We start from the raw sequence: 20,837 nt of genomic DNA, 5'->3' as shown, positions 1-20,837 counted from the left end.
TAAAAATAAAGTACAATTTGATTTCAGAGAAACATGAAATGAAAGTACAATGAAGAGTAATGAAATCAAGTAAAAAAAATATATTACGTAATGTTATACAAGTGATTGTGTAAAATGGTTAATGAATTTCTCAATACCATTACACAAATTTTGTTAATATCTCATTAGAAAATTTTAATAGCCTATAAGTCTAGTGTAAATTGACATTGAATTCGAAAGTCAAATAGTTCTAAACCTTAGCAAAAATATCTCATGGGAATGGTTTGAGGCCAAGGGAGAAGTAACAACATCTTTCGAAATTAGTTACATGAACAAAAGTGAGACTATGAAGGTCAGTAAAGTGTTTTAATGATGATATGTGTATTATTTTTACATCTTATCACTTTTATTTATTTTTAGTGCATAGAAAGAATATTGTGTAACTTTTTTAGGACAGATAGTTAAACATAATTATAGAACGTTTAAGACGATTTAATCGTTTAATTTGAATAATAATTGAAATAAACTTGGAAAATTAATTTAAGTTTCCTATATATTTTCATATTATAATATTAATATTTGTTTATAATATTCTGTACACGAACACGTACTGTGTTACTTCAAGTGATCGAAATTAGCAAAAATAAAAAAAACTAGAGACTGTGCTCTATACATAAGCAAGGAATTTTCTATTTCAGATTGGCTGCAACACATGTTGTCTTTCACGTTCATATTATGCACCATGTCTTGTAATAAGGCTCTGAGGTGGGGTTACCACTACAAAAATTTGGAGAATACTTTTATTATCATCTGTAACTAAAGTTCTTACTCTATGCAATCGGTATCGGTTGGATATGTTTAGACCGAACTCTCAGGAATTACCGGTACACCATGAACTGAATATGTTAAATGTTATGTTTTATTTAACGACGCTCGCAACTACTGAGGTTATATCAGCATTGCACACTTAAATGCCATTGACCTGCCCGGAATCGAACCCGCAACCTTGGGCATAGAAGGTTAGCGCTGTACCAACTGAATATGTTGCACGAAAATTTCTGTTCTAGATCTAGACAACATTGGCCATAGCCTATAGTAAAAGTAAAAAAATAAAAAATAACTGTACAAACAGCACTTTAATACTCTGTAAAAATGTTATGCACATTTTCTTATGAGTATTTTTAAAACAGATACCAGTAATGTTATGTATTACTGTGATGATGTCATGGTTTTTGTACTTGTTTGGAACTTATATTAAATGTACGTATTAAAAGTGATTCTATATTGTAGGCCTATTATATTGCTTTAGTGTGATCTTGTGTGTATTAATTGTTAGAGTTTGTCTTCAGTTAAAATATATTTAATTAAAAGCAAGAATTATAACAATGGCAACGAGAATATGGGATAAGAAGATAAAGTTTTAATCATCTCCTTCAAATTTTTCACCATTTAAACGTCTTGAAGCTTTTCTTATGATAAATCAAACATCTGATGGAAATAAAGTAGGCCTAAGTCCTTTGTTTGGACTTATTGGACCAGAAATGTATATCATCTTGAAAACATCTTGAAAAATCTACTGGTTCCAGAAATGAGGTAATGCAAACTTTACGTGAGTATTATTCTCCAAATCACTTGAAGTTACAGAGTAGCCTATTAAACATTTATTAGTTGTTCCTAATATTAATCTCAATAGAGCAAATAAACTTCCTGACATGAAAGCAGTACAATCTCAAAGTTAAGTGTTCAAAAGTACATTAATATTCATTCGAATATTAGGCCTATAGATGATGTAAATATTCTAAAGATTAGAGGAGGAAGAGGAAAAAAGATCAGTCGTCTGAAAATACTAATAAAATTGAACATAAACAATTCATCAAATATAATTCAATAAGAGAAAACAATTCATACCTGCTTAAATACATGTATAAAGTCAGCCATAAAGGTACCAATTTTCAAAATGGCAGTAACTACTGTATTTTCAAGATCAAGATAGAAATCAACATGTTAAGTGTAAAAACTGTAATCGTTTTCATGTTAAAGGTAAAGATCAATGCCCTGCAAGATTTTGGCATTCTTTTAAATGTAATATATTGGGACATGTAGTCCAGTGTTAGAAAAATGTTAATTAAAGTTTGTTCCAGCATGGTTCAGAATCAATTCTGAACTGTCTCTCAGACTCAGTTGCTCAATGTGCGTTCCAACGAGACTAGAACTGATTCCAAACTAGTTCTGAACTCCCAGTTTCGTGTTCCAGCATGCTTTAGAACTCGTTCAGAACGAGTGAAATTGATTCTCGATTAAGAGCAGGAATTAGGAATTCTGAACTGTTGACGCATGCACAGATGGTTTAATCTGAAGCTATGGTTAAAATTATTCGAGACAAGACAGATTGAAATAAAAAAGATCAATTTCAGAACACATACACTATTTTACACAACTCTTCATCACACGAACGCACCCACACAACAGACAGCGAAGTTGAGATAGCGCCAAGATCTAGTAGGCTCTGAGGATGGTGTCAATTAACACCGAAACAACTGTAAGCCACACATGCTTACATAATTAACACGAGTAAGATCGCCATTTAATAAATTATTAAAAAAAAATAGTTCATCATGAGTGATTTGGAAGGTGATAGCAATATATTTTACGAAGAATTAAGTTCGGAAGATGAATGTAATTTTAATATGAGAAGAAACTTTGAAGACCATGAAAGAAGAGTTCAAGAAAAGTTTCAACTACGTAAAATCCTTATCTAGTTCTGATACCGTATACAACTGGTGCATGCGTCGAAAGAAGTTTGGTATTAGTTCATAACACATTCTGAATTGCTTGTTGGAACAAACCTATTATTTCTATAGACAATGTAAATTTAAATGATAACATAGCTAAGCCTCTAGTGGTAAGAGTTAATATAAATTATGTAAAGTTATTTTTTGAGGTAGATTCTGGTTCTGTGGTATCAATAATTCAATATGGGTATAAGAAATTTTTCTTCAATATTTCTTTGGAGAAGACTAAGTTAACACTGAGAGCAGCTAATAATTATAATTTAGGGGTGAAAGGTATGATAAAAGTACATGTCTGCATTAGTGATGCTCACAAAGAGAATTTAAATACAGTAGTAACTGTTTCCACTTTACAGAAATGTCTAATGGGTAGAGACTGGTTTTCTTTATTTACCACTAACTAGCATGTGGTTTTGAGTAATAATAATTTATGTGTACAGACAATTTCTTTTGAAAATTTAAAATATTTATCCGAATTCTAACAATGAACTCATTAAATGTTATGAAGTTACAATTGCAATTAAAGAAGATGCCGTACCAACTTTCCATAAAGTATATAAGATACTTTATGCTCTTGGATCAAAAGTTGCAGAACAATTAAAAAGTCTTGAGAAATAACAAATAATTACAAAAATAAGTCACAGTAAATAGACTTCATCTATAGTTTATGTAGAAAAGAAGTACACCTAATTTAAATGATGCTGTTACTGGAGAGACAATGAAATTGTTCCAAATAATTCTAACAGAATTGTTACAGACAGTGGTTAAAGGATAAGTATTTTTCAAATACCAAGTACACAGATTCGTGCACCTACAACATTTAAAGATTACCTAGTTTACCATAGGTTTGTTCCAGCAAGCAATTCAGAACGTGTTCTGAACTAATACCGAACTTCTTTCAACATATGCACCAGTTGTGTAAGGTGTCGGAACTATTTCGGGATTTTACGTTGTTGAAACGTTTCTTGAACTCTTCTTTCACGATCTTCGGAGTTTCTTCTCATATTAAAATTATATTCACCTTCCGAACTTAGTTCTTCGTAAAATATATCGCTGTCAGTTTCCAAATCACTCCTAATGGACAATGTTTTTATTTTAACCTTCCAAGTCTCGAAGTATTTTAACCATATCTTCTGATTAAACCATCTGCGCATGCGTCAGCAGTTCAGAATTCCCAGTTCCTGCTCTTAATTGAGAACCGATTTCACTCGTTCTGAACGATTTCTAAAGCACGTTGGAACAGAGAACTGAGAGTTCAGTATCAGTTCAGAATCAGTTCTAGTCTTGTTGGAACGCACATTGAGCTACTGCACATTAGTAGGCAGTTCAGAATCGATTCTGAACCGTGCTGGAACAAACCTCATGTTTCCTCATTCATTTAAAAGAGGAAAGGTGCTATGTATTGTAGTGATAATGTAATGGTTTTTGTATTTTTTTGGAACTTGTTTAAGACAAGATGTATTGAATGTATTAAAGTATGTCTTCAGTTAAAATACATATATTCAATTAAAAGTAAAAATTATAACAGGTATCTTATACTGCAATTTAAGCACAAGACAGTAATTTCATGCTTTATAGTTTAAGACACATAAAGTAGGGATGATATAAAGTCACTCATTTGTAGCTGATCTGTAATAGGTACTCAGTTCTCATTGTCAGACAAAGCAATCCTATTCATTGCATCTTTCGTAGTCAGTTCTTTTTTCTTTCTTTCTTTTTTAACAGATGGAATGCTTTTTGGATCATCTTCTTGTCTTGAGTCCAAGAAAATTTAAAAGATTGGAAACACAATAATAAAAGATTCTATGGAAATGCTTTATGACACACAGGTTGTCCAGTAACTTCCTTTCGAACTTAGAAACTTCATAACCTCTACACTTGAACGTACATAATAAAATACATTGATCTTAATTGCAACGAACCATACTGACACAAAGAGACAGACCACCTTTACTATATAAAGTAACAACAAGTTCGACATGATCAGTAGGCCGGTTACGAATGAGGGAGATGTAACTACTGGTAAGAATGTGATGTAGTGCAGTAAATAGCAGTATAGCTGCAAAGTACAGCTTTAAATATTGAACACATACTGGTAACTAAATATATAAATAAAATTCTGTGTTAAAGAAGGTAGGTATAACGTCTGACAAGATACAAATAACTATGTTGCTGTTGTTTAGTCAACTTTCCAAAGACAGGTCTGAACCTCACAAGTGATACCAACAAGGTACCACTTATGAGGCAACTAGGCCAGGAGATAATGGGGTAAGGTTGCCAGTTCCTTTCGCCCTCCATTGCATACATCAGTACATCACCAACTAGCTACATATTACACTAGTCAGCCTTCAGATGCATACAAACAATTGTTCTTCCTCTGACACATAACGTCAAGTGTGATGACAAATAACTATATAACTCATATTTAGGCCTATATAGATATACCAATCACTAGGGATCGTATTTTTTGGTAATAGCAATACACATGAAATTTTCTGCAATAATTTTCTTTGTTACATTTACCGTCCTATAAATATAAAATACAATATTTATGCAAAACAAACTCGCGCAATAACGCGAAATTTGAATCACTGTGTGAAATATGTCAATAAGGGCGCAATATGTCAATAACTATGAAATATACCCCTCTATCACAAAAACTATGAAATATGCACCAAAATTTTATTCAATAGGAAAAAAGCTGAAAATACCTGAGATTCAGCTGATGTACTTATCTGAAGACAGAAAGTAGCAGTGATGTGAAAAGCACTCGCATCCTCAAAAACAACAGCTTTCAGAAATTGCCTACAGAATCTTAATTACAGAAAGATTGTAACAAAATACATAAATGTATTAATAATTTAGACAGTAATACTGAGCTTCAGAAAAAGAAAGAACCTATGATGACAACAGAAATTTAACTTTTTGAGAATAACCAAATCGCTAAAATATTCACGAAAGATTACACAAAATCAGGAATTTAATAAGGAAGAGAGCCTAGAAGAATTCACTTCCAATTTCACTATGCAACAATTTAGAAAAGACAACTTCATCTTTAAAGGGAAGAAGCATCCAGGGCCAGATAAAATTTTAACTGAATTCCTCGAACACCTTAGAATGGAAACTAAGAAGATCTGTATCTAACTCTTCAATCAAATTTGGGGAATTGATGTCCCATCCATATAGAAAAAATCAATTAATATCCCTAATTTGAAACCTGAACAGCCAACTAACGATATAATTATATACCGGTAGCTATTGTCCTGCCAAAACAATGGAACCGCAACACTCAAATACTTAGAAAAACAGAATCTATTTTCCTTCACACAAACACGTTTTCGGATGTATCACTCATTGCAAAACTAAGTCAACCTATAAAAGATTACCTGGATGAACATGAAACAATTCTTGCAATATTTGTAGATTTCAAAGATGCATATGGATCAGTTTTGAGAACTATAGTAAAGGGAAAACTGTATAATTTATGGATTCAAGTTAGAATGCTAAGATGGATATATAAGTTCATTAAGCACCAAATTTGGTGACTCAGTATCAAATTTTAGACAATCAAAAAGAGGTTTACCTCAGGCTCGATAATCAGTCCATCTCTGTTCAACATAAAGATTAACATTCTACCAACAGCGCTACAAGAACAACAAAGTCAAATGTGCTCTACAAGCTGATGACTTTATCTGGATATCCTTGCCACATAAGCAACATTTTTAACTGTCATATATAATGAACAAAACTCTAACTTCTTTAGCAAATTGGTGTTAAAAAAGCAATATAGTAATTGATATTGACAAAATATTCTACCAAGCTTACACCTTATGTCATAATTTACCAAACATTCAATTGCAAATAGATGGAAAAGATATCAATTAACAAGAAAATCCAAATACCTTGACGTACCTCGATCAAAAATTAACATTGAAGAAACACATAGAAAAGACAGCAGAGAAAGCTACTAAAAGATGTAGAATTCTGAAAAGACTTGCAAGAACCAAATGGCGATGTTCAAGATTAGTGCTAAATTCAACAAACAAAGCATACATAAAACCAGTCAATTCACATGGCTTTGGAAATCTAGTTACAGCTTCCTCAACAGTTCTGGACAAACTGGAGAAGGTTCAAAATGCAGCAATGAGACTATTACAGAGGCAGTAAAATCTACACTCACTACAGCAATGCAGTTAATTACAAAAAAAAAACAATCAATCAATCTTCTTAATGTATCCAGCTGTTTGCTGACAACATAAAGTCCACTATAGTCCACTGTAGTCTATTCAGTTGTTGTTTTTCACGAGAAATGAGGGGTATTTTGATTGGTGTTCATTATAGATGACTGTTGCTAGTAGCCAGAGTTGGAGTGTAGTAACAAGAAAATACAATACAATAAAGGAATAAAGCAGGAAATAACAAATGGGCCTAATTGAAGATCTCAGTGCAAAAACTGATCAAGTCCAATTCTTTTCAAAATCGATATTTAGTACACACTGCATAGATAAATATATGCTGCACACTTTTGTGCAAGAATCCGTCAAGTCTGACTTTTAGTAAAGTCTCTACAGTTCAAAAGGACTTTACTGTTTCACTGATTTGCATCAAAAACAGATAGATCTTCCCGCTAGATGAAAGATAAGTCCATATTCTTTCCATACAGTCCTATGTTTCAGTACTAATTTTAACTACCGGTACAGCTTTGGTCCTCCAAGGTCAGATACTAGTACCGCATTTGTCTGGTGATCTGGAGTTGTGCTCGGGTGCAGGTTCGATTCCCACTTAGGCTGATTACCTGGTTGGGCTTTTCCGAGGTTTTCCCCAACCCTAAGGCAAATGTCAGATAATCTGTGGCAAATTCTCGGCCTCATCTCGCCAAATACTATCACAAATTTCATCGACACTAACCCAGTAATTGATATGGCGTCGTTAAATAACCAAGTTAAAAAAAATATAAGCTTACTCTTATTGGCTGTACTAAACATTTTAAGCTTGAAAATATAGTACAATAATAATTGTTTGAAAATATATATATGCATTGATTAATCACTCAATGGGAACTCACCTGAGACTGAAGTAAGTTTCGTAGATTTGTTTTCAAAAAATAAATAAAATGAAGTTCAAACATGACAAAACAATCTGTTCTATTTTCGGAACAAAAACCATTCAAATCCATTATTTAAAAAAATTCTATGGACAAAAGAGAATTAACAAGAATATTGGTAACCACATAAAAAAACCCATTAATTTCCTAAATTATCGTGTAAAAAATCATTTTGAAATTAACGCACATTCAATTTATTTGGAAAGTTTTTTATCTCCTGTAAAATTTTCATTTCTGGACTTCACCGGTTTTTGTACCAAGGTCTTCAATTACTGTATGAAAAATTAATCAGGATACCCAAGATCATTATTAGTATAACTATCGATCCCAGGAAAGAAAACTGAAGACTCAAAACGGCTTCTTTCAACTAGTACAATTTTAATAGAAAAATAGTCCAAAATTAGAACCGGAAAAAATAGTTTTACCCAACTCACCTCTGAAGTATGTCCCCACTGATTACAGAACAGATTTAATACAAACTACTGTATCAGGAACATTAATTTATCATAGAATTAAGTGAAACAAGTGGTCCTTGAAACTATACATACTCTCTACCCTGAACCTGACTAGTTACATTTTATACTGATGGGTCAAGCCTTAACAATAAGAGTGCAGCGGCTGGAGTGGGTATGCACTGCAAACTATTTAGTTTGTACACATCAATTGGAACGTATTCTACACATTCTGATGGAGAAATACAAGCCTTTCTCACAACATCAATTCAACTTACCTATAGAATAATTATGTTTCAAAAAGCAAACAGATTTAGTGATTCTACATCTGCCATAAAATCAATAACTTCATCTGATACTCCTATAAACACCAATACTATAGAAATACAGACGATAATAAAAATCCTTCAATGGCAGAATAAACTTATTCAACTATAGTGTATATCTGCACACTATGCAATACAAGGCAATGAACATTGATCAATTGGTAAACAAAGGGACTAAAATTTTAAAACTACATACCAAAAAAATTTCATACCACTCTGCTAAACTATATTTGCATAAAGAAGTCCAAGATGAAATATCTAAAGACCTTCAGCAGGATACCAAGAAAAATCATGCTCGGTAGCAATTCAAGCAGTAACAAATAACAACCAAATTCAAAAAACAATAGAATAAATCAGAAAGAAAATTAAAACCTTACAAAACCTACAAAAACAATAATATTCCAGGGAATACCATCACATGTTGGAATAGTACGAAATGAAACAGCTGATCTACTTGCCAAAAAAAAAAAAAGGGGGAGGGGGGAAACTACAAGAACAAATTAGAGAACTTGACAAAGATCCATTCAGAAATTAGTCAAAAGGATAGCAGACACACAACACAAGTCTCTCCAAAATCAAACATAAGAAAAATCGTGGGAAAACATTAATAAGCTATGGGAAAAATACAAAAACCGAGGAAAGAAGCTACTGCTGCCTTCGGATTAGCCAGTGAACATATTGGGCTGTAAGAATAAAGTTGAGCATATCCTTTTTCTCTACTATTTTGAAGGATGTGCTTCAGATTTTAATAATAAAATGCAAAGCACAACTTTCTGCTCTTGATGACGCAATAGGAAAAGAGCACTTGCTTCACAGGAAAAAGCATTTGCTTGGAGCGCAAACTTTTGCTTCAAAATTAGAAAAAATGTATAAATAAAGTGAAGCATATCCTTCGATTCAGAAGCATATCCTTCTAAAAAGTGAAGTCTGGTCAGGAGCAGATTCATCTCTGTGGTTTACTGAAATGGTTCAATTACTAGTCGCATTACGTCGTGAAAAATACTACAAATTATGTTGGTGTATTGTTAGGGAGCAGTATAACAGTTTATATACACTTTATGAAGAAAATATCCAATGGATTACATCTCATTTTCTGGAAGAAACAGAGGAGAGAAAAGGAGGGGCCCAAGTGCTAGCATGCTGTCTACAATCCCAGAGGCCCAGATTCGATCCCTGGCCAGGTCGTGTTGGAATTTGTGGTAGACAAATCAGACATTGCAAAGAGTTTTCTCGGGATATTCCCATTTCCCTCTATCATTCCATTTCATCTATTATATGCGATAGTAAAAATAGGTCAGAGTGAATTCTTGGGAGTAGTATGGGTTTCCGATGCTGACATAGGAAGGGCTTGGGGCTCCGGGCCGTTGGGATTTATCGTCGCGAAACGTGACCTGGCTGTATCTGGGGCTGAGACAGGATGGCCAAGCTATCAGTGTCAGATTCACGAATGCCACTCAGTTATTTATAATCGAACGTTCCTTTGACCAACTAAGAAGCAGGTTTCCCATTCTACAATACGCCTGTACAATTGCTGCCTCAAACATCCCAACAATCATATTGTTTGTGCTTTGTGTTTCACAATGTAAGCTAGCGAAGTACCTACATGATCATAATAATTATGACTTTACAGACAATATATAGGATTTAAATGAAGATGAAAATACTGAAGAGCAAGAGGAACCTGCCACTGGAAGGACGTCAAATATATTCACGTCACTGCATTTGTATAATTTTACTAATTCGTATTTTATTGATTCACACAGATTAACGTAGAAACTTTAATTAATTATCACTATTTCTTATAGTAGGCATAATTATAATACTTAATTATGCTATTATGGGCACTGCAAAGACGCATGTTAAGAGGAATTTATTAGTATGCCGAATTTTCTTATATTAATTTTTATCATTTTCTGAAATGCTACCTCTTTTTTTTCCTTTTCACTTCTGTAACTTGTCACTTTTTCTAATATTCCAGGATGTATAGCTAAAAATATCATTGTACTTTCAAGGGGCACAAAGCTACCGCTGTCTGAATCGGAAGATGCAGTTTTAACCATGTGGAATCCTTGATTAGTTCTGATTGAAATGTAAAGTAAAAGGAACTCCATGGTTTTACAGTCCTGAAGGGCCAAGACATCACGATGCTGGGTGGGCACCGGTCCCATACACTGGCCGAAATTTCATGAGAAAATTTCTTCCCTTACGAGGACTCGAACCAGCGCGCATTCCGTAACGCGAGTCCTAGGCAGGATGCCTTAGACCACGACGCCACAGCGCGGGACTGTGATTGAAATGAGTGTCATTTATTAGCATCGGAAGGAAACTTGCTATGTCATTGGGAGGCCTACCATTGCTGCTTATCTCATTTCTTTATGAAACCCAACATCCGCACTCAGCTGACAAAGAGCGCCGACAAATACACAGTACTGCAACATGAAACGACACAACAGCATTCATGAGCACATGCTCCTGTCTTAGAAGCATAAGGTCGAAGGATAAGGTAGAGGTTATTCTTACAATTCGAAGCATATGCTTATACGTCAACCTCTTGCTTTGGAGCACGTCCTTATACTTCAACCTTTTGCTTCGAAGGAAATCCTTCAGTTTTATTCATATGGCCCATTGGTCTAGCTGCTTATATATTCATCCGAAAAATGCACCATATGCAGAGAACCCAACATCAAATTGAACAACCACCTATTAATCTGTTCCGCTCTTGACAAAAAATTACAAGAAGCATGGAATATCAATGCACTCTATTGGACTGCTAAGCAAAAAATGGGCTTATCCTCTAATGTTAGCCATTACAAGAAGAAGAAGAAGAAGAAGAAGAAGAAGAAGAAGAAGAAGAAGAAGAAGAAGAAGAAGAAGAAGACGACGACTTCTAACACATAAACAAACTGTTCCAGACTTCCCTTGCTATGATGCAATTGCAGTGTTCTGTTTAGTGACTGGCTATGTTTGCTTAGCAGTTCACACAAACTATATAGTATGGATTACCAAAAATGTGTCTGAGTATTCTATCAGGAAGAGACACCATCGGTCTGGGTGGTGCAGTTGGTATAGTGCTAGACTTCTGTGCTCGAGGTTGCGAGTTTGATCCCAGCCCAGGTCGATGGCATTTAAGTGTACTTAAATGCAACAGGATCATGTCAATAGATTTACTGGCATGTAAAAGAACTTCTGTGGAACAAAATTTTGGCACATCAATATAACCTTGGCAGTTGCGAGTGTCGTTAAATAAAACATAATTATATTATTATATGAAGAGATATCATCTGCAGAGATGTCTTGCCTTGAATGTGCAGGAACTTAAGTCAAAACCATTATTGTACTGGGAAGCAAAGAGGCGAATGGAGAACATCCAAGTGGCTGGGCATTAGATGCTACAAGTACCGGTACTACTTCCATTACTAGCAGCAGCAGCAGCAGTAGTAGTAATAGTTAAAAACATGTTTGTGACTTTTGTTTCAGTCAGTCACTTGGTAATGTCAATATTTCTGTATTCACTCTATGGATATTGTGTACACTCACTTTTACTAATCTGTGGCTTTCGAAAAAAAGAGATAGATATCTATATGTAATGCACTGAAGGCTATATTTTGATGAAAAGAGGTTTTGTGAGGACTGGCACAGACCACAGTGAACTTGATGTGAATAGTTTGCAGGCAGAATAGTTCCTACATCTAATGTGGACAGTGAGAAGGGTTTTCTGCATACACGAAAATACCGGTACTCGTTGACTGTCGCACAAATCTTTCAATGAAGAAACCATGCACAGTTCATAGTTCCATGATGCTGATATGTGATACATATAAGAAAAAAGAAAAGTAACAAAAAGTTCTATATTAAACATAACATAATACATTTAATTGATAACTTATTTCACGAAATGTCCACCGAAATAGTAGATTTAACACCAAAATCACCATTTTATTTCACCAAAAAATACGGTCCCTATCAATGACAAATGACAAACACATTCCCCATACGCTTAAGATATTAAATTAACTGACCTTAATATCTGGTAAATATTTGAATCTTGCCAAATTCATAGCAGTACCATTAGCAAAGGAGCCACCTGAGCAAAACATTCCCTCACCACAAGGAAATCCAACCAGACGACGCATTTCCTCTAGTACTGCAGCTTCCATCAATGTGAAAACTGGTGCCACTTCGTATGTGTATACACTAGGATTTAGTGCATCTGTTACCCATTGTCCAGCAAGTCCATAAGGATCCACACTTGAAATTAAATTCATGACATATCAAAAAATAATATCTGAGTACATTTTTGAGGAGAAAGCAATTATAGCTTTAAGTATGGTTTACATAGGCTACAAATTAAGTGAAGTAGTTGCAATTACTACCATTGACAAAATGTATTGAAATTTATTGTTATAATGACGTTTAAGTTTCTTTATTTTTTTACAGTTTTATGTAAAAACTGTTCTCAATGCTTTAGGGTTACCTTGCTTACCATGAGATAAGATAATGAGATTTTAATGCTTATACCCAAGCGAGGGTAATGGATTTTCAAAGGCGTTTATTAATTTTTTTTTCCAAACCTTTCTTCATAAGAGAAGTAGAACTGAGGGACCCATGCCACAGATTTACAGCATGTGAAAAAATTCTGTCCCTGATAGCGAGAGCTCCAGCAAAATTTATTGATAGTTTCTCCATCATACCTCTTCTAGTATGGTAATCATAAATATTACCCTAACATTGCAGGTAATGCATTCAGAAATTAATTCGTCACTGCCAGACTAATGAAATCCAGAAAGGTCAAAATGATCATAATGGAGAGGCATGGTAACCAATCTCGCACTTTATTGCATCAATTGATTTAACGTTAATTAGACACTTAAGAAGAATACTTACAATTTTATTTTGCCATAATTACTGGTAGTTTTCATATCAAATGCAGGGGCGGCTGGTTACAAAAATATCGAGTGTGATTATACACATACATAAAATGTACCATGAAACTAATGTAATGTCGAAAATGAAGTTCATACTACTCTCCTTTCTACTGCAGAATTTCTGTTGGTTTACGGCATTATTTGGGGGATGAAACTGTTGTAATACTCTATCCTGTGAAATTTTCTGTTGTACGCACAGATTTCCCACCTTTTGTTTTCTGATTTATAATGAAATCGAGTATAGGCCTTTCCAACATTTTCACTTCAATTTTTTCTTCCATATTTTTCATAGAGAATGGATTAGTTGACAAACTCTTGACTGAATTCATTTCAGTCCACAGCACTAATAGTAAAATGCAAGAAGATAAGTAAGAAGATAATATATTTATATTTGTTAGCCTTAATAATCACAATGAATTCATTGCATTGTCTGCTGTAATAATAATAATAATAATAATAATAATAATAATAATAATAATAATGTTTTAACGTAAGATATTAATGCCATTCAACTTGAATTCTCAGAGAGAGAAAAGTATATATACAAATTGTATACAATGTAGTCACTTTTAAACAATCTTTATTTTTAAAGTCAATTTAAATTCAGCAACAGCTCATAGAATTGCTGGCAGATCAAGATATTTCCAACCAACCCTAGGTTCAGGGTACTACTGGGAAAATAGCGCACTGCTGACCAGTTTCTCGTGTTAATCTGGAAGAATACGTCATTCACCTAAGAGTATTTCAACCTCTGTCAACATTCAATCACGTGCAGCTATTGCCATAGAGAGACTCAGCACACTGCAGAATTCTTTGCAACCTAACGCCATCTGAAAAATGAACTGATTCATAAAGTTTTTACAGAATAATATTACTTGTGTTTACATCATTAACATTTATTTTAATCCATCTTGAAGTAGGCTCTGATTATGGTGTTCAGTGTACACCAAAACAGCTGCAACCCACACGTGCTTATATAACTAACACTAGTAAGTTTGCCATTTTATCAATCATTTATTTTAACAAAATTACGAGTGTGTTATAGCACAATACCACATTAGGATGAGCAGCCCCTGATCAAATGACGTCCTATACAAAGCCCCTACAGTGTACTGGAAAACATGTTGCAATAATGCCAGAGAAATAAAAATATTCTGAGGAAACCTGCCCTAAACCATCTTTGTCAATAACAAATCCACTTGGATGCACTAGATTTGAATGTGGGTATTCAGTATAGTAAGTTAATGTTATTTTGTTAATAAAACATAGTTACGGACCAAAACATATTTCTACTACGTCTATATTAACTTTATTAAGGTCATTAAGTTGTGTATGTCTTATTTCTAACTAATGTACAAACCTTGAAAATAACTGATTGATGAAATATGGATGCCCAGTTTTGACACTGAAGTTGATGGTGTCTCGAATTGCTTGAAGCAATTCACTATGTGAAGCAGGTTTGTCAATTGGTGCCAGATTTAGAAGTTCTCGAAGATGTTCAGGATCACGCCATCTGATTACTGGATTACTTCTTAACGTACCACCAAACACTGCTTCTTTCAGGAGCAGCTCAATCACGTCATTTAGGAACTGGGCATGCAGAGCCTCATGAGGCTGACTGCGAAACCAGTTCTCTCCTGTGCTCCCCATTGAATAACAAACCAATCTGCACAATTCACTCTCTGTCTCTTATAGCTTCGCTAATCCAAACTCTAGCAATTATCAATTATGACATACTTCCCATTTCCTAATTATACTTAAATTGGCAAACAATGACCAATAGTTGCACGCTTAATTACAACAGCTTGCTATTTGAGGAAATTTATTTAACATGTAGGTGAAGAACTGAATACACAAATAATAATAATAATAATAATAATAATAATAATAATAATAATAATAATAATGTCTGATCATGTTCATAATCCATATTCTTATTTGCCAGTCTTTAGTTGTACAAAGTATTGATGGTTAAGAAGTGATACCTCATATCTACAAAAAGGTCATTTAGTTTGACTACATTATTAGTGTTCACAAAATTGGATGGTTAACTAAATTTTGTCCTCGAGCAGAAGATCTTGCAAAGCAGAAATGTATATAAAAAGTTTGTCTATTTTGAGAAAAATTAATTTTTAAAACATTTCTTTATTCACCTGCAAATTTACACATGCGAAGTATCTTATGCAGCATTCTATGAATATACGTTATTTTACTTTCTATCCCTCATCATAGAATATTAAAATAGATTTGAGGGAGGTGGGATATGATGGTAGAGACTGGATTAATCTTGCTCAGGATAGGGACCAATGGTGGGCTTATGTGAGGGCGGCAATGAACCTCCGGGTTCCTTGAAAGCCAGTAAGTAAGTATCCCTCATCATAGAAATTTATACTCAATCTCATACATTGTAGAAATAGCTTGCCTCTGAAATTCTTTACATAATGACATCAAGAATTACCGGACATTATCACAATTCAACATTAAACTCGAAAATTTTGCCTTATTCCATTGTTTTAGATTTTGCTAGACGTGTTGATTTGTACTTCTTCTCTAAATTTAACATTACAAGTTAATATTCGTTAATATCTTAGCATTGTTAATCCTTTTCAGTGCTATTGGATCTCAATGCACACACTGCAAGACAAACATGTTTCAATGCCTCTGCATATTCATGTATTATGGTAATTCAGGCTCTCAAGACCATGCAGGCAATTTTCTTCCCTGTAAGCCTCAATTAGAGTTCTAACTTTATTCTCGGTCCAACCGTAACTCATTTTGAATAAAAAACTTTTTAGTTAATCTCTTCAGTTTCAATGTAAAATCATCTAGTGTTCTTTTACTCCCAGCACAGTGTTCCCAACACTCAAATGAATAAGAAAATAAATCATAAGTGGAAAACAACTAAAGTCTTACATGAACAATAGTAAATGTTATAATAAAGTAACTAAACCAGAAGTGTAAGGTCTTATAGTTTAAATTTTATTGTTGTAAGGAACACAGAAAAAATATAAATAGATTTAAATAATTTCAAGGGAAAAATTGTTCCGGGGCCGGGTATCGATCCCGGGATCTCTGGTTGAACGTACCAGCGCTCTGCCAACCTGAAGCAGAATTTAAAAAGTGTGGTAGACCTATTCAAATATACTGAAAGTAAACTGTTCTTGCATGACAACAGTGCATTCAACCACACACACTTGAAAGAACTAAAATAGTTTGGAAGGAAGATTTTTTTACAGATTTAAACTAAAATTAATAACCACCAATGAGCCAGAATAGTCTATAGAGTGGTTGTTGCACAGCCATATTTGAACCCGAATGCACATCCATCATAAGAGAACAACACAAAGTGAGCGTGGTGATCAAAGGAGAACACAAGGCGTGGGAATAAAGAATAATTTTGTTCATTAAGAAAGCACATATTGTTATTCTTTTAGAATAGTGGTGACCAAAGCGGGTGTCGTGATTACATCGTGTAATCGCAGACATTCAAATGGGTACGAGGAGTTCCCTGTACGTTGCTGCGTGTTTCATTCACGTACTGAAGGCAAACAGTGGCAGTATCATGCCGCTCTACAAACTCTGTCTCTACTGTACAAGCAGTAAGAGGTGGTTTCGTAAAGAATGAGAAGGAAAACTTTTTTGTTATTCTGTCGGACAAAAGTAGTACGTTTACTTTGCTCAATGGTTCAATTAGGAATATATAGAAACATTAATTGCCATGCTGAATAATGCATTATTATTATTATTATTGACCACTAAGTCGTATGGGCGAATCCAGAAATGCATATAGGGCGTTAGTTGGGAGGCCGGAGGGAAAAAGACCTTTGGGGAGGCCGAGACATAGTTGGGAAGATATTAAAATGGATTTGAGGGAGGTGGGATATGATGGTAGAGACTGGAACAATCTTGCTCAGGATAGGGACCAATGGCGGGCTTATGTGTGGGCGGCAATGAACCTCCGGGTTCCTTAAAAGCCAGTAAGTATTGACCACTAAGTACGTGTTTCTATAATTCTTTTGTACATGCGTGAATATTGATATTTTTAGATCTTTTCCCTAGAAGGATAAAATTAGAGGTTTTATCTCAATTTTAATCTTCTTAATCTGTAGATGAGGGTAACTATTTATTAGTTATTCATTTAATAATAATATTGTAGAAAAACTGATTCAATAGTATGTGCCAATGAACTGTTAAACACCAGGAATTAATATGTCTTAAATCATAGCCAGGAAGAGAAAAATGAGATAAATAAATGCAAGAAAGTCAGCTACCTAAAGGGGTTTGAAATATCTCGTGCTCTAAAGCCTTTTAATAGGACAGAATTTCTCAAAAGAGTAATGATTAAAACAGCCTAAATAACTTTCCATAAGAAGTTTTTAATTTTGAAAAACTACGAATTTCTCGACCAAGTATTGAGTGAAGAATTTAGAAAATTCCTGATTATATTCAAGAGGAAGGTTAAAAAAAAAAAAAAAAAAGCAAAAAAAAAATCGTATATTATTCACTGGCTCTTGATGACAGCAGTGACATTACCGATACAGCAAAGCTTGAAATTTTTAACCGCAGGATTGATCAAGATGTTAGTACAGGAACCACCACTGGTTGTAGTTTTCATGTCAAGTACCTTTCCTCCGTCTCCTTTCTTCATAGGCTGTTTGTCGCATGTAATCACTGCAGCTCGAGCTTCGGTCACCGCTGTTTTAGAATAATACTAAAAACAAGAAAGAAAAGAAAGAAAAACAAGAAAGGAAAGAAAAATAGCTTACATAAGCTCTGCTGGATTTTCTTACAAACACAAGTAACAGAATGTTGCTAATCAACAAAACTATGCACTTAACTAAAAAAAATTACATATCTTGATTGCACACATTTAATACTTTTATCCCTTAAGGTCTGTTACAGAAACAACTTTCTTGTGTTAATGTGAAATAGTTGACTAGTTTAGACTTCACTTTTAGCAATCTTCAGAACTAGTGTGGTCCTTGCATGTTTCTAGTTTCTTCTGAAGTTGCTTTGATGGTGGGTCTGTTTATGTTCGTTAGTGAGGAGTCAAATATTGCAGAACATAGGGTCAGTCAGGATAGGCCTAATTATGAAACAGACAAAAAATTGTTAAAAATGAGAGACACGAATTTTTCTGCTGTATGTAATGTTCTCACCACTTTACATCAATGGCGTTAATCATCGGTATCCTGTGTATTTGTGAAAATATTTCAAATCATTTGTAAGCTATATTCTCAAGCGGACACATTTTCTTACAATGGTGCATTCTGTAACTGAAAAATTTCCACGTACTCCTATCCATATTTCGTTATTCTGGCTCGATCCAAAATGGTAGGAAGTTATTTCTGAGTCCATTGTATAGTTTAAGGTTCAGTCTTTTAATATCACTTTTGAAACTTGTGTTTAAAAGTTTGATTTCGAAAGAAATTGATTTAAAAAATGGGATAAAAATATGAGACAGTCTTAGGGTAAAAATGAGACAATTCTAGGTAAAAAATGAGATAGTTTATATACTTCTTCCTCAATTCGAATGTTTTTAGTTGTTATTTATTCGAGAATTTCATCATGTTCGTACTTCTCAATATTTTATGGTTTACTTCCTACCGAGTCACAGCGTTTAACTGTTCCATCGAATACAGAGGAAATGCTGTATCATTAATTCAGCCTGTCCAGATGCTGTGAGATGGCAGCCCCATCACTGGGCTAGCTTTCTCCTGGCTAGCAACCAGCTGAAAGGACTCTAAAATATGCTTTCAAGTCTCAAAACAAGAATCGCCAGACTGAACTATAAGCATTATAAATAGTGTGATGAAACCATCCTTGGTTCAGAAACACACCCGCATACGTCTCTACAACACATTGGCATGACCAATGCTCAGCTATGGCAGCAAAGCATGGACACTGAGGGAAGCAGATAAAAGCAAAGTAACGGCTTGCGAAATGCAATTCATGCGAAGAACAGCGGGCTATATTAAATGGGATCTGAAAAGAAATTGTGAAATTTTAAAGGAACTAAAAATCAACCAGTTTTAGATTACATTGTTCAATATCAGTCTAATTGGAAACATCATTTGGAAAGAATGAGTAATAGTAGACTCCCAAAGACACTTTATAATTATGTACCACATGGCCAAAGATCTGTGGGTCGTCCTGCGTGAAAATTTTATGTGAGATCGTAACAGGCCTTGTGGCCTAACACTTGTCAGGCAGAAGAAGAAAGAAGACTTTCTCGTGTTCCTTACTTTGTGTGAAATTCATAGTGTAAACAGATCCCACACTTTTTCTTCTTGGATGTTGCAATTTGCTTACAAATAACCAGGAATATTATATAAAGTAAGGTGAGTTGAATATTAAATGGTCCATTATTAACTCTCGCAGTCTGTTTGCACTCATAGCTTAAATGATAATGTGAATACATGCCGATGAATTAGGCCTAGATCTAATTAAGAACCAATAATAAGTATATGGTTCTACATAGGCTCTATTATAAAATTACGATCCTGTTCGTCGATTTAGAATTCAGAGTTGCATATTTTTTTCAGAAGTTGGAAGAGTATAAAAAAAAAAAAAAAAAAAAAAAAAAAAAAAGTATTCAGAAGATGATCTGAAAAAAGCAGTGTATGAAGTAAAGGAGCTGAAGGCAAGAGTAAGAGCTACTTCTGCAAAATAAGCACTGATAGATCTTTATTGTCCAGGAAAGTGTTAAACAATTGCAGGCACCCAAGGGAAGAAGACACCTTCGTCAGAAAGAGACGAACAGAATCTAACTTCAAATCTGAAAATCATATTACTTCTGAAGAGTATGCTCAGCTTGTGAGAGAAACACAAACACAAGCTCATGAAAAGAAGATGGCTGTAGTTAAAGCTGGACCATCCAACACTGAGGCAAAAGCTGATTCCTGTGACTTTGACTCAAGTGAGGATGAAGAGTGGTGACAGCCTTGATGACATCAATTTGGTCAACACAGATGCTCTAGAAATGACAGTGGCAGATGAAGTGAAGCCGGTTGACTTTGTTCTTGTAGTTTTTGAAAGCTGTGGAAAACGGAATTCTTTCCAGTATAAATAAGGTGCTACAGTTCAGAAAGTTATGGAGAATGGAGACATACAAATTATGTGCCTAAATTGTGTAGACAATAACAAAACAGTCTTCAGACTCAATGAAATTGATGTATCTGTCATCAATATATCAAAATTACTTGGAAAGTTACTTATTATTCCAATAATAACAGAGAAAAGTCGAGGCATAACTTTTGCTT

The 20,837-nt window shown here is 34.3% G+C and overlaps 1 protein-coding gene across 1 annotated transcript in view; it reads right to left on the bottom strand.

The window, feature by feature from the left end:
- The window catches only part of LOC138701472 (cysteine sulfinic acid decarboxylase-like), a 51,381-nt gene extending 31,273 nt beyond the window's left edge, over positions 1-20,108 (bottom strand). Inside the window, exons 1-2 of the mRNA XM_069828365.1 lie at positions 14,936-20,108; positions 12,670-12,898 (exon numbers count right to left, since the gene is read on the bottom strand). Of these exons, the coding sequence (XP_069684466.1) occupies positions 12,670-12,898; positions 14,936-15,225 (519 nt within the window). The 5' untranslated portion in view covers positions 15,226-20,108. The remainder of the gene's footprint in view (positions 1-12,669; positions 12,899-14,935) is intronic.
- Positions 20,109-20,837: the final 729 nt, after the last annotated feature.

This window comes from Periplaneta americana, chromosome 6 (genome assembly GCF_040183065.1).
Source record: "Periplaneta americana isolate PAMFEO1 chromosome 6, P.americana_PAMFEO1_priV1, whole genome shotgun sequence".
NCBI classification, from domain to species: domain Eukaryota; kingdom Metazoa; phylum Arthropoda; class Insecta; order Blattodea; family Blattidae; genus Periplaneta; species Periplaneta americana.
This window is presented reverse-complemented; position numbering and strand designations above follow the sequence as displayed.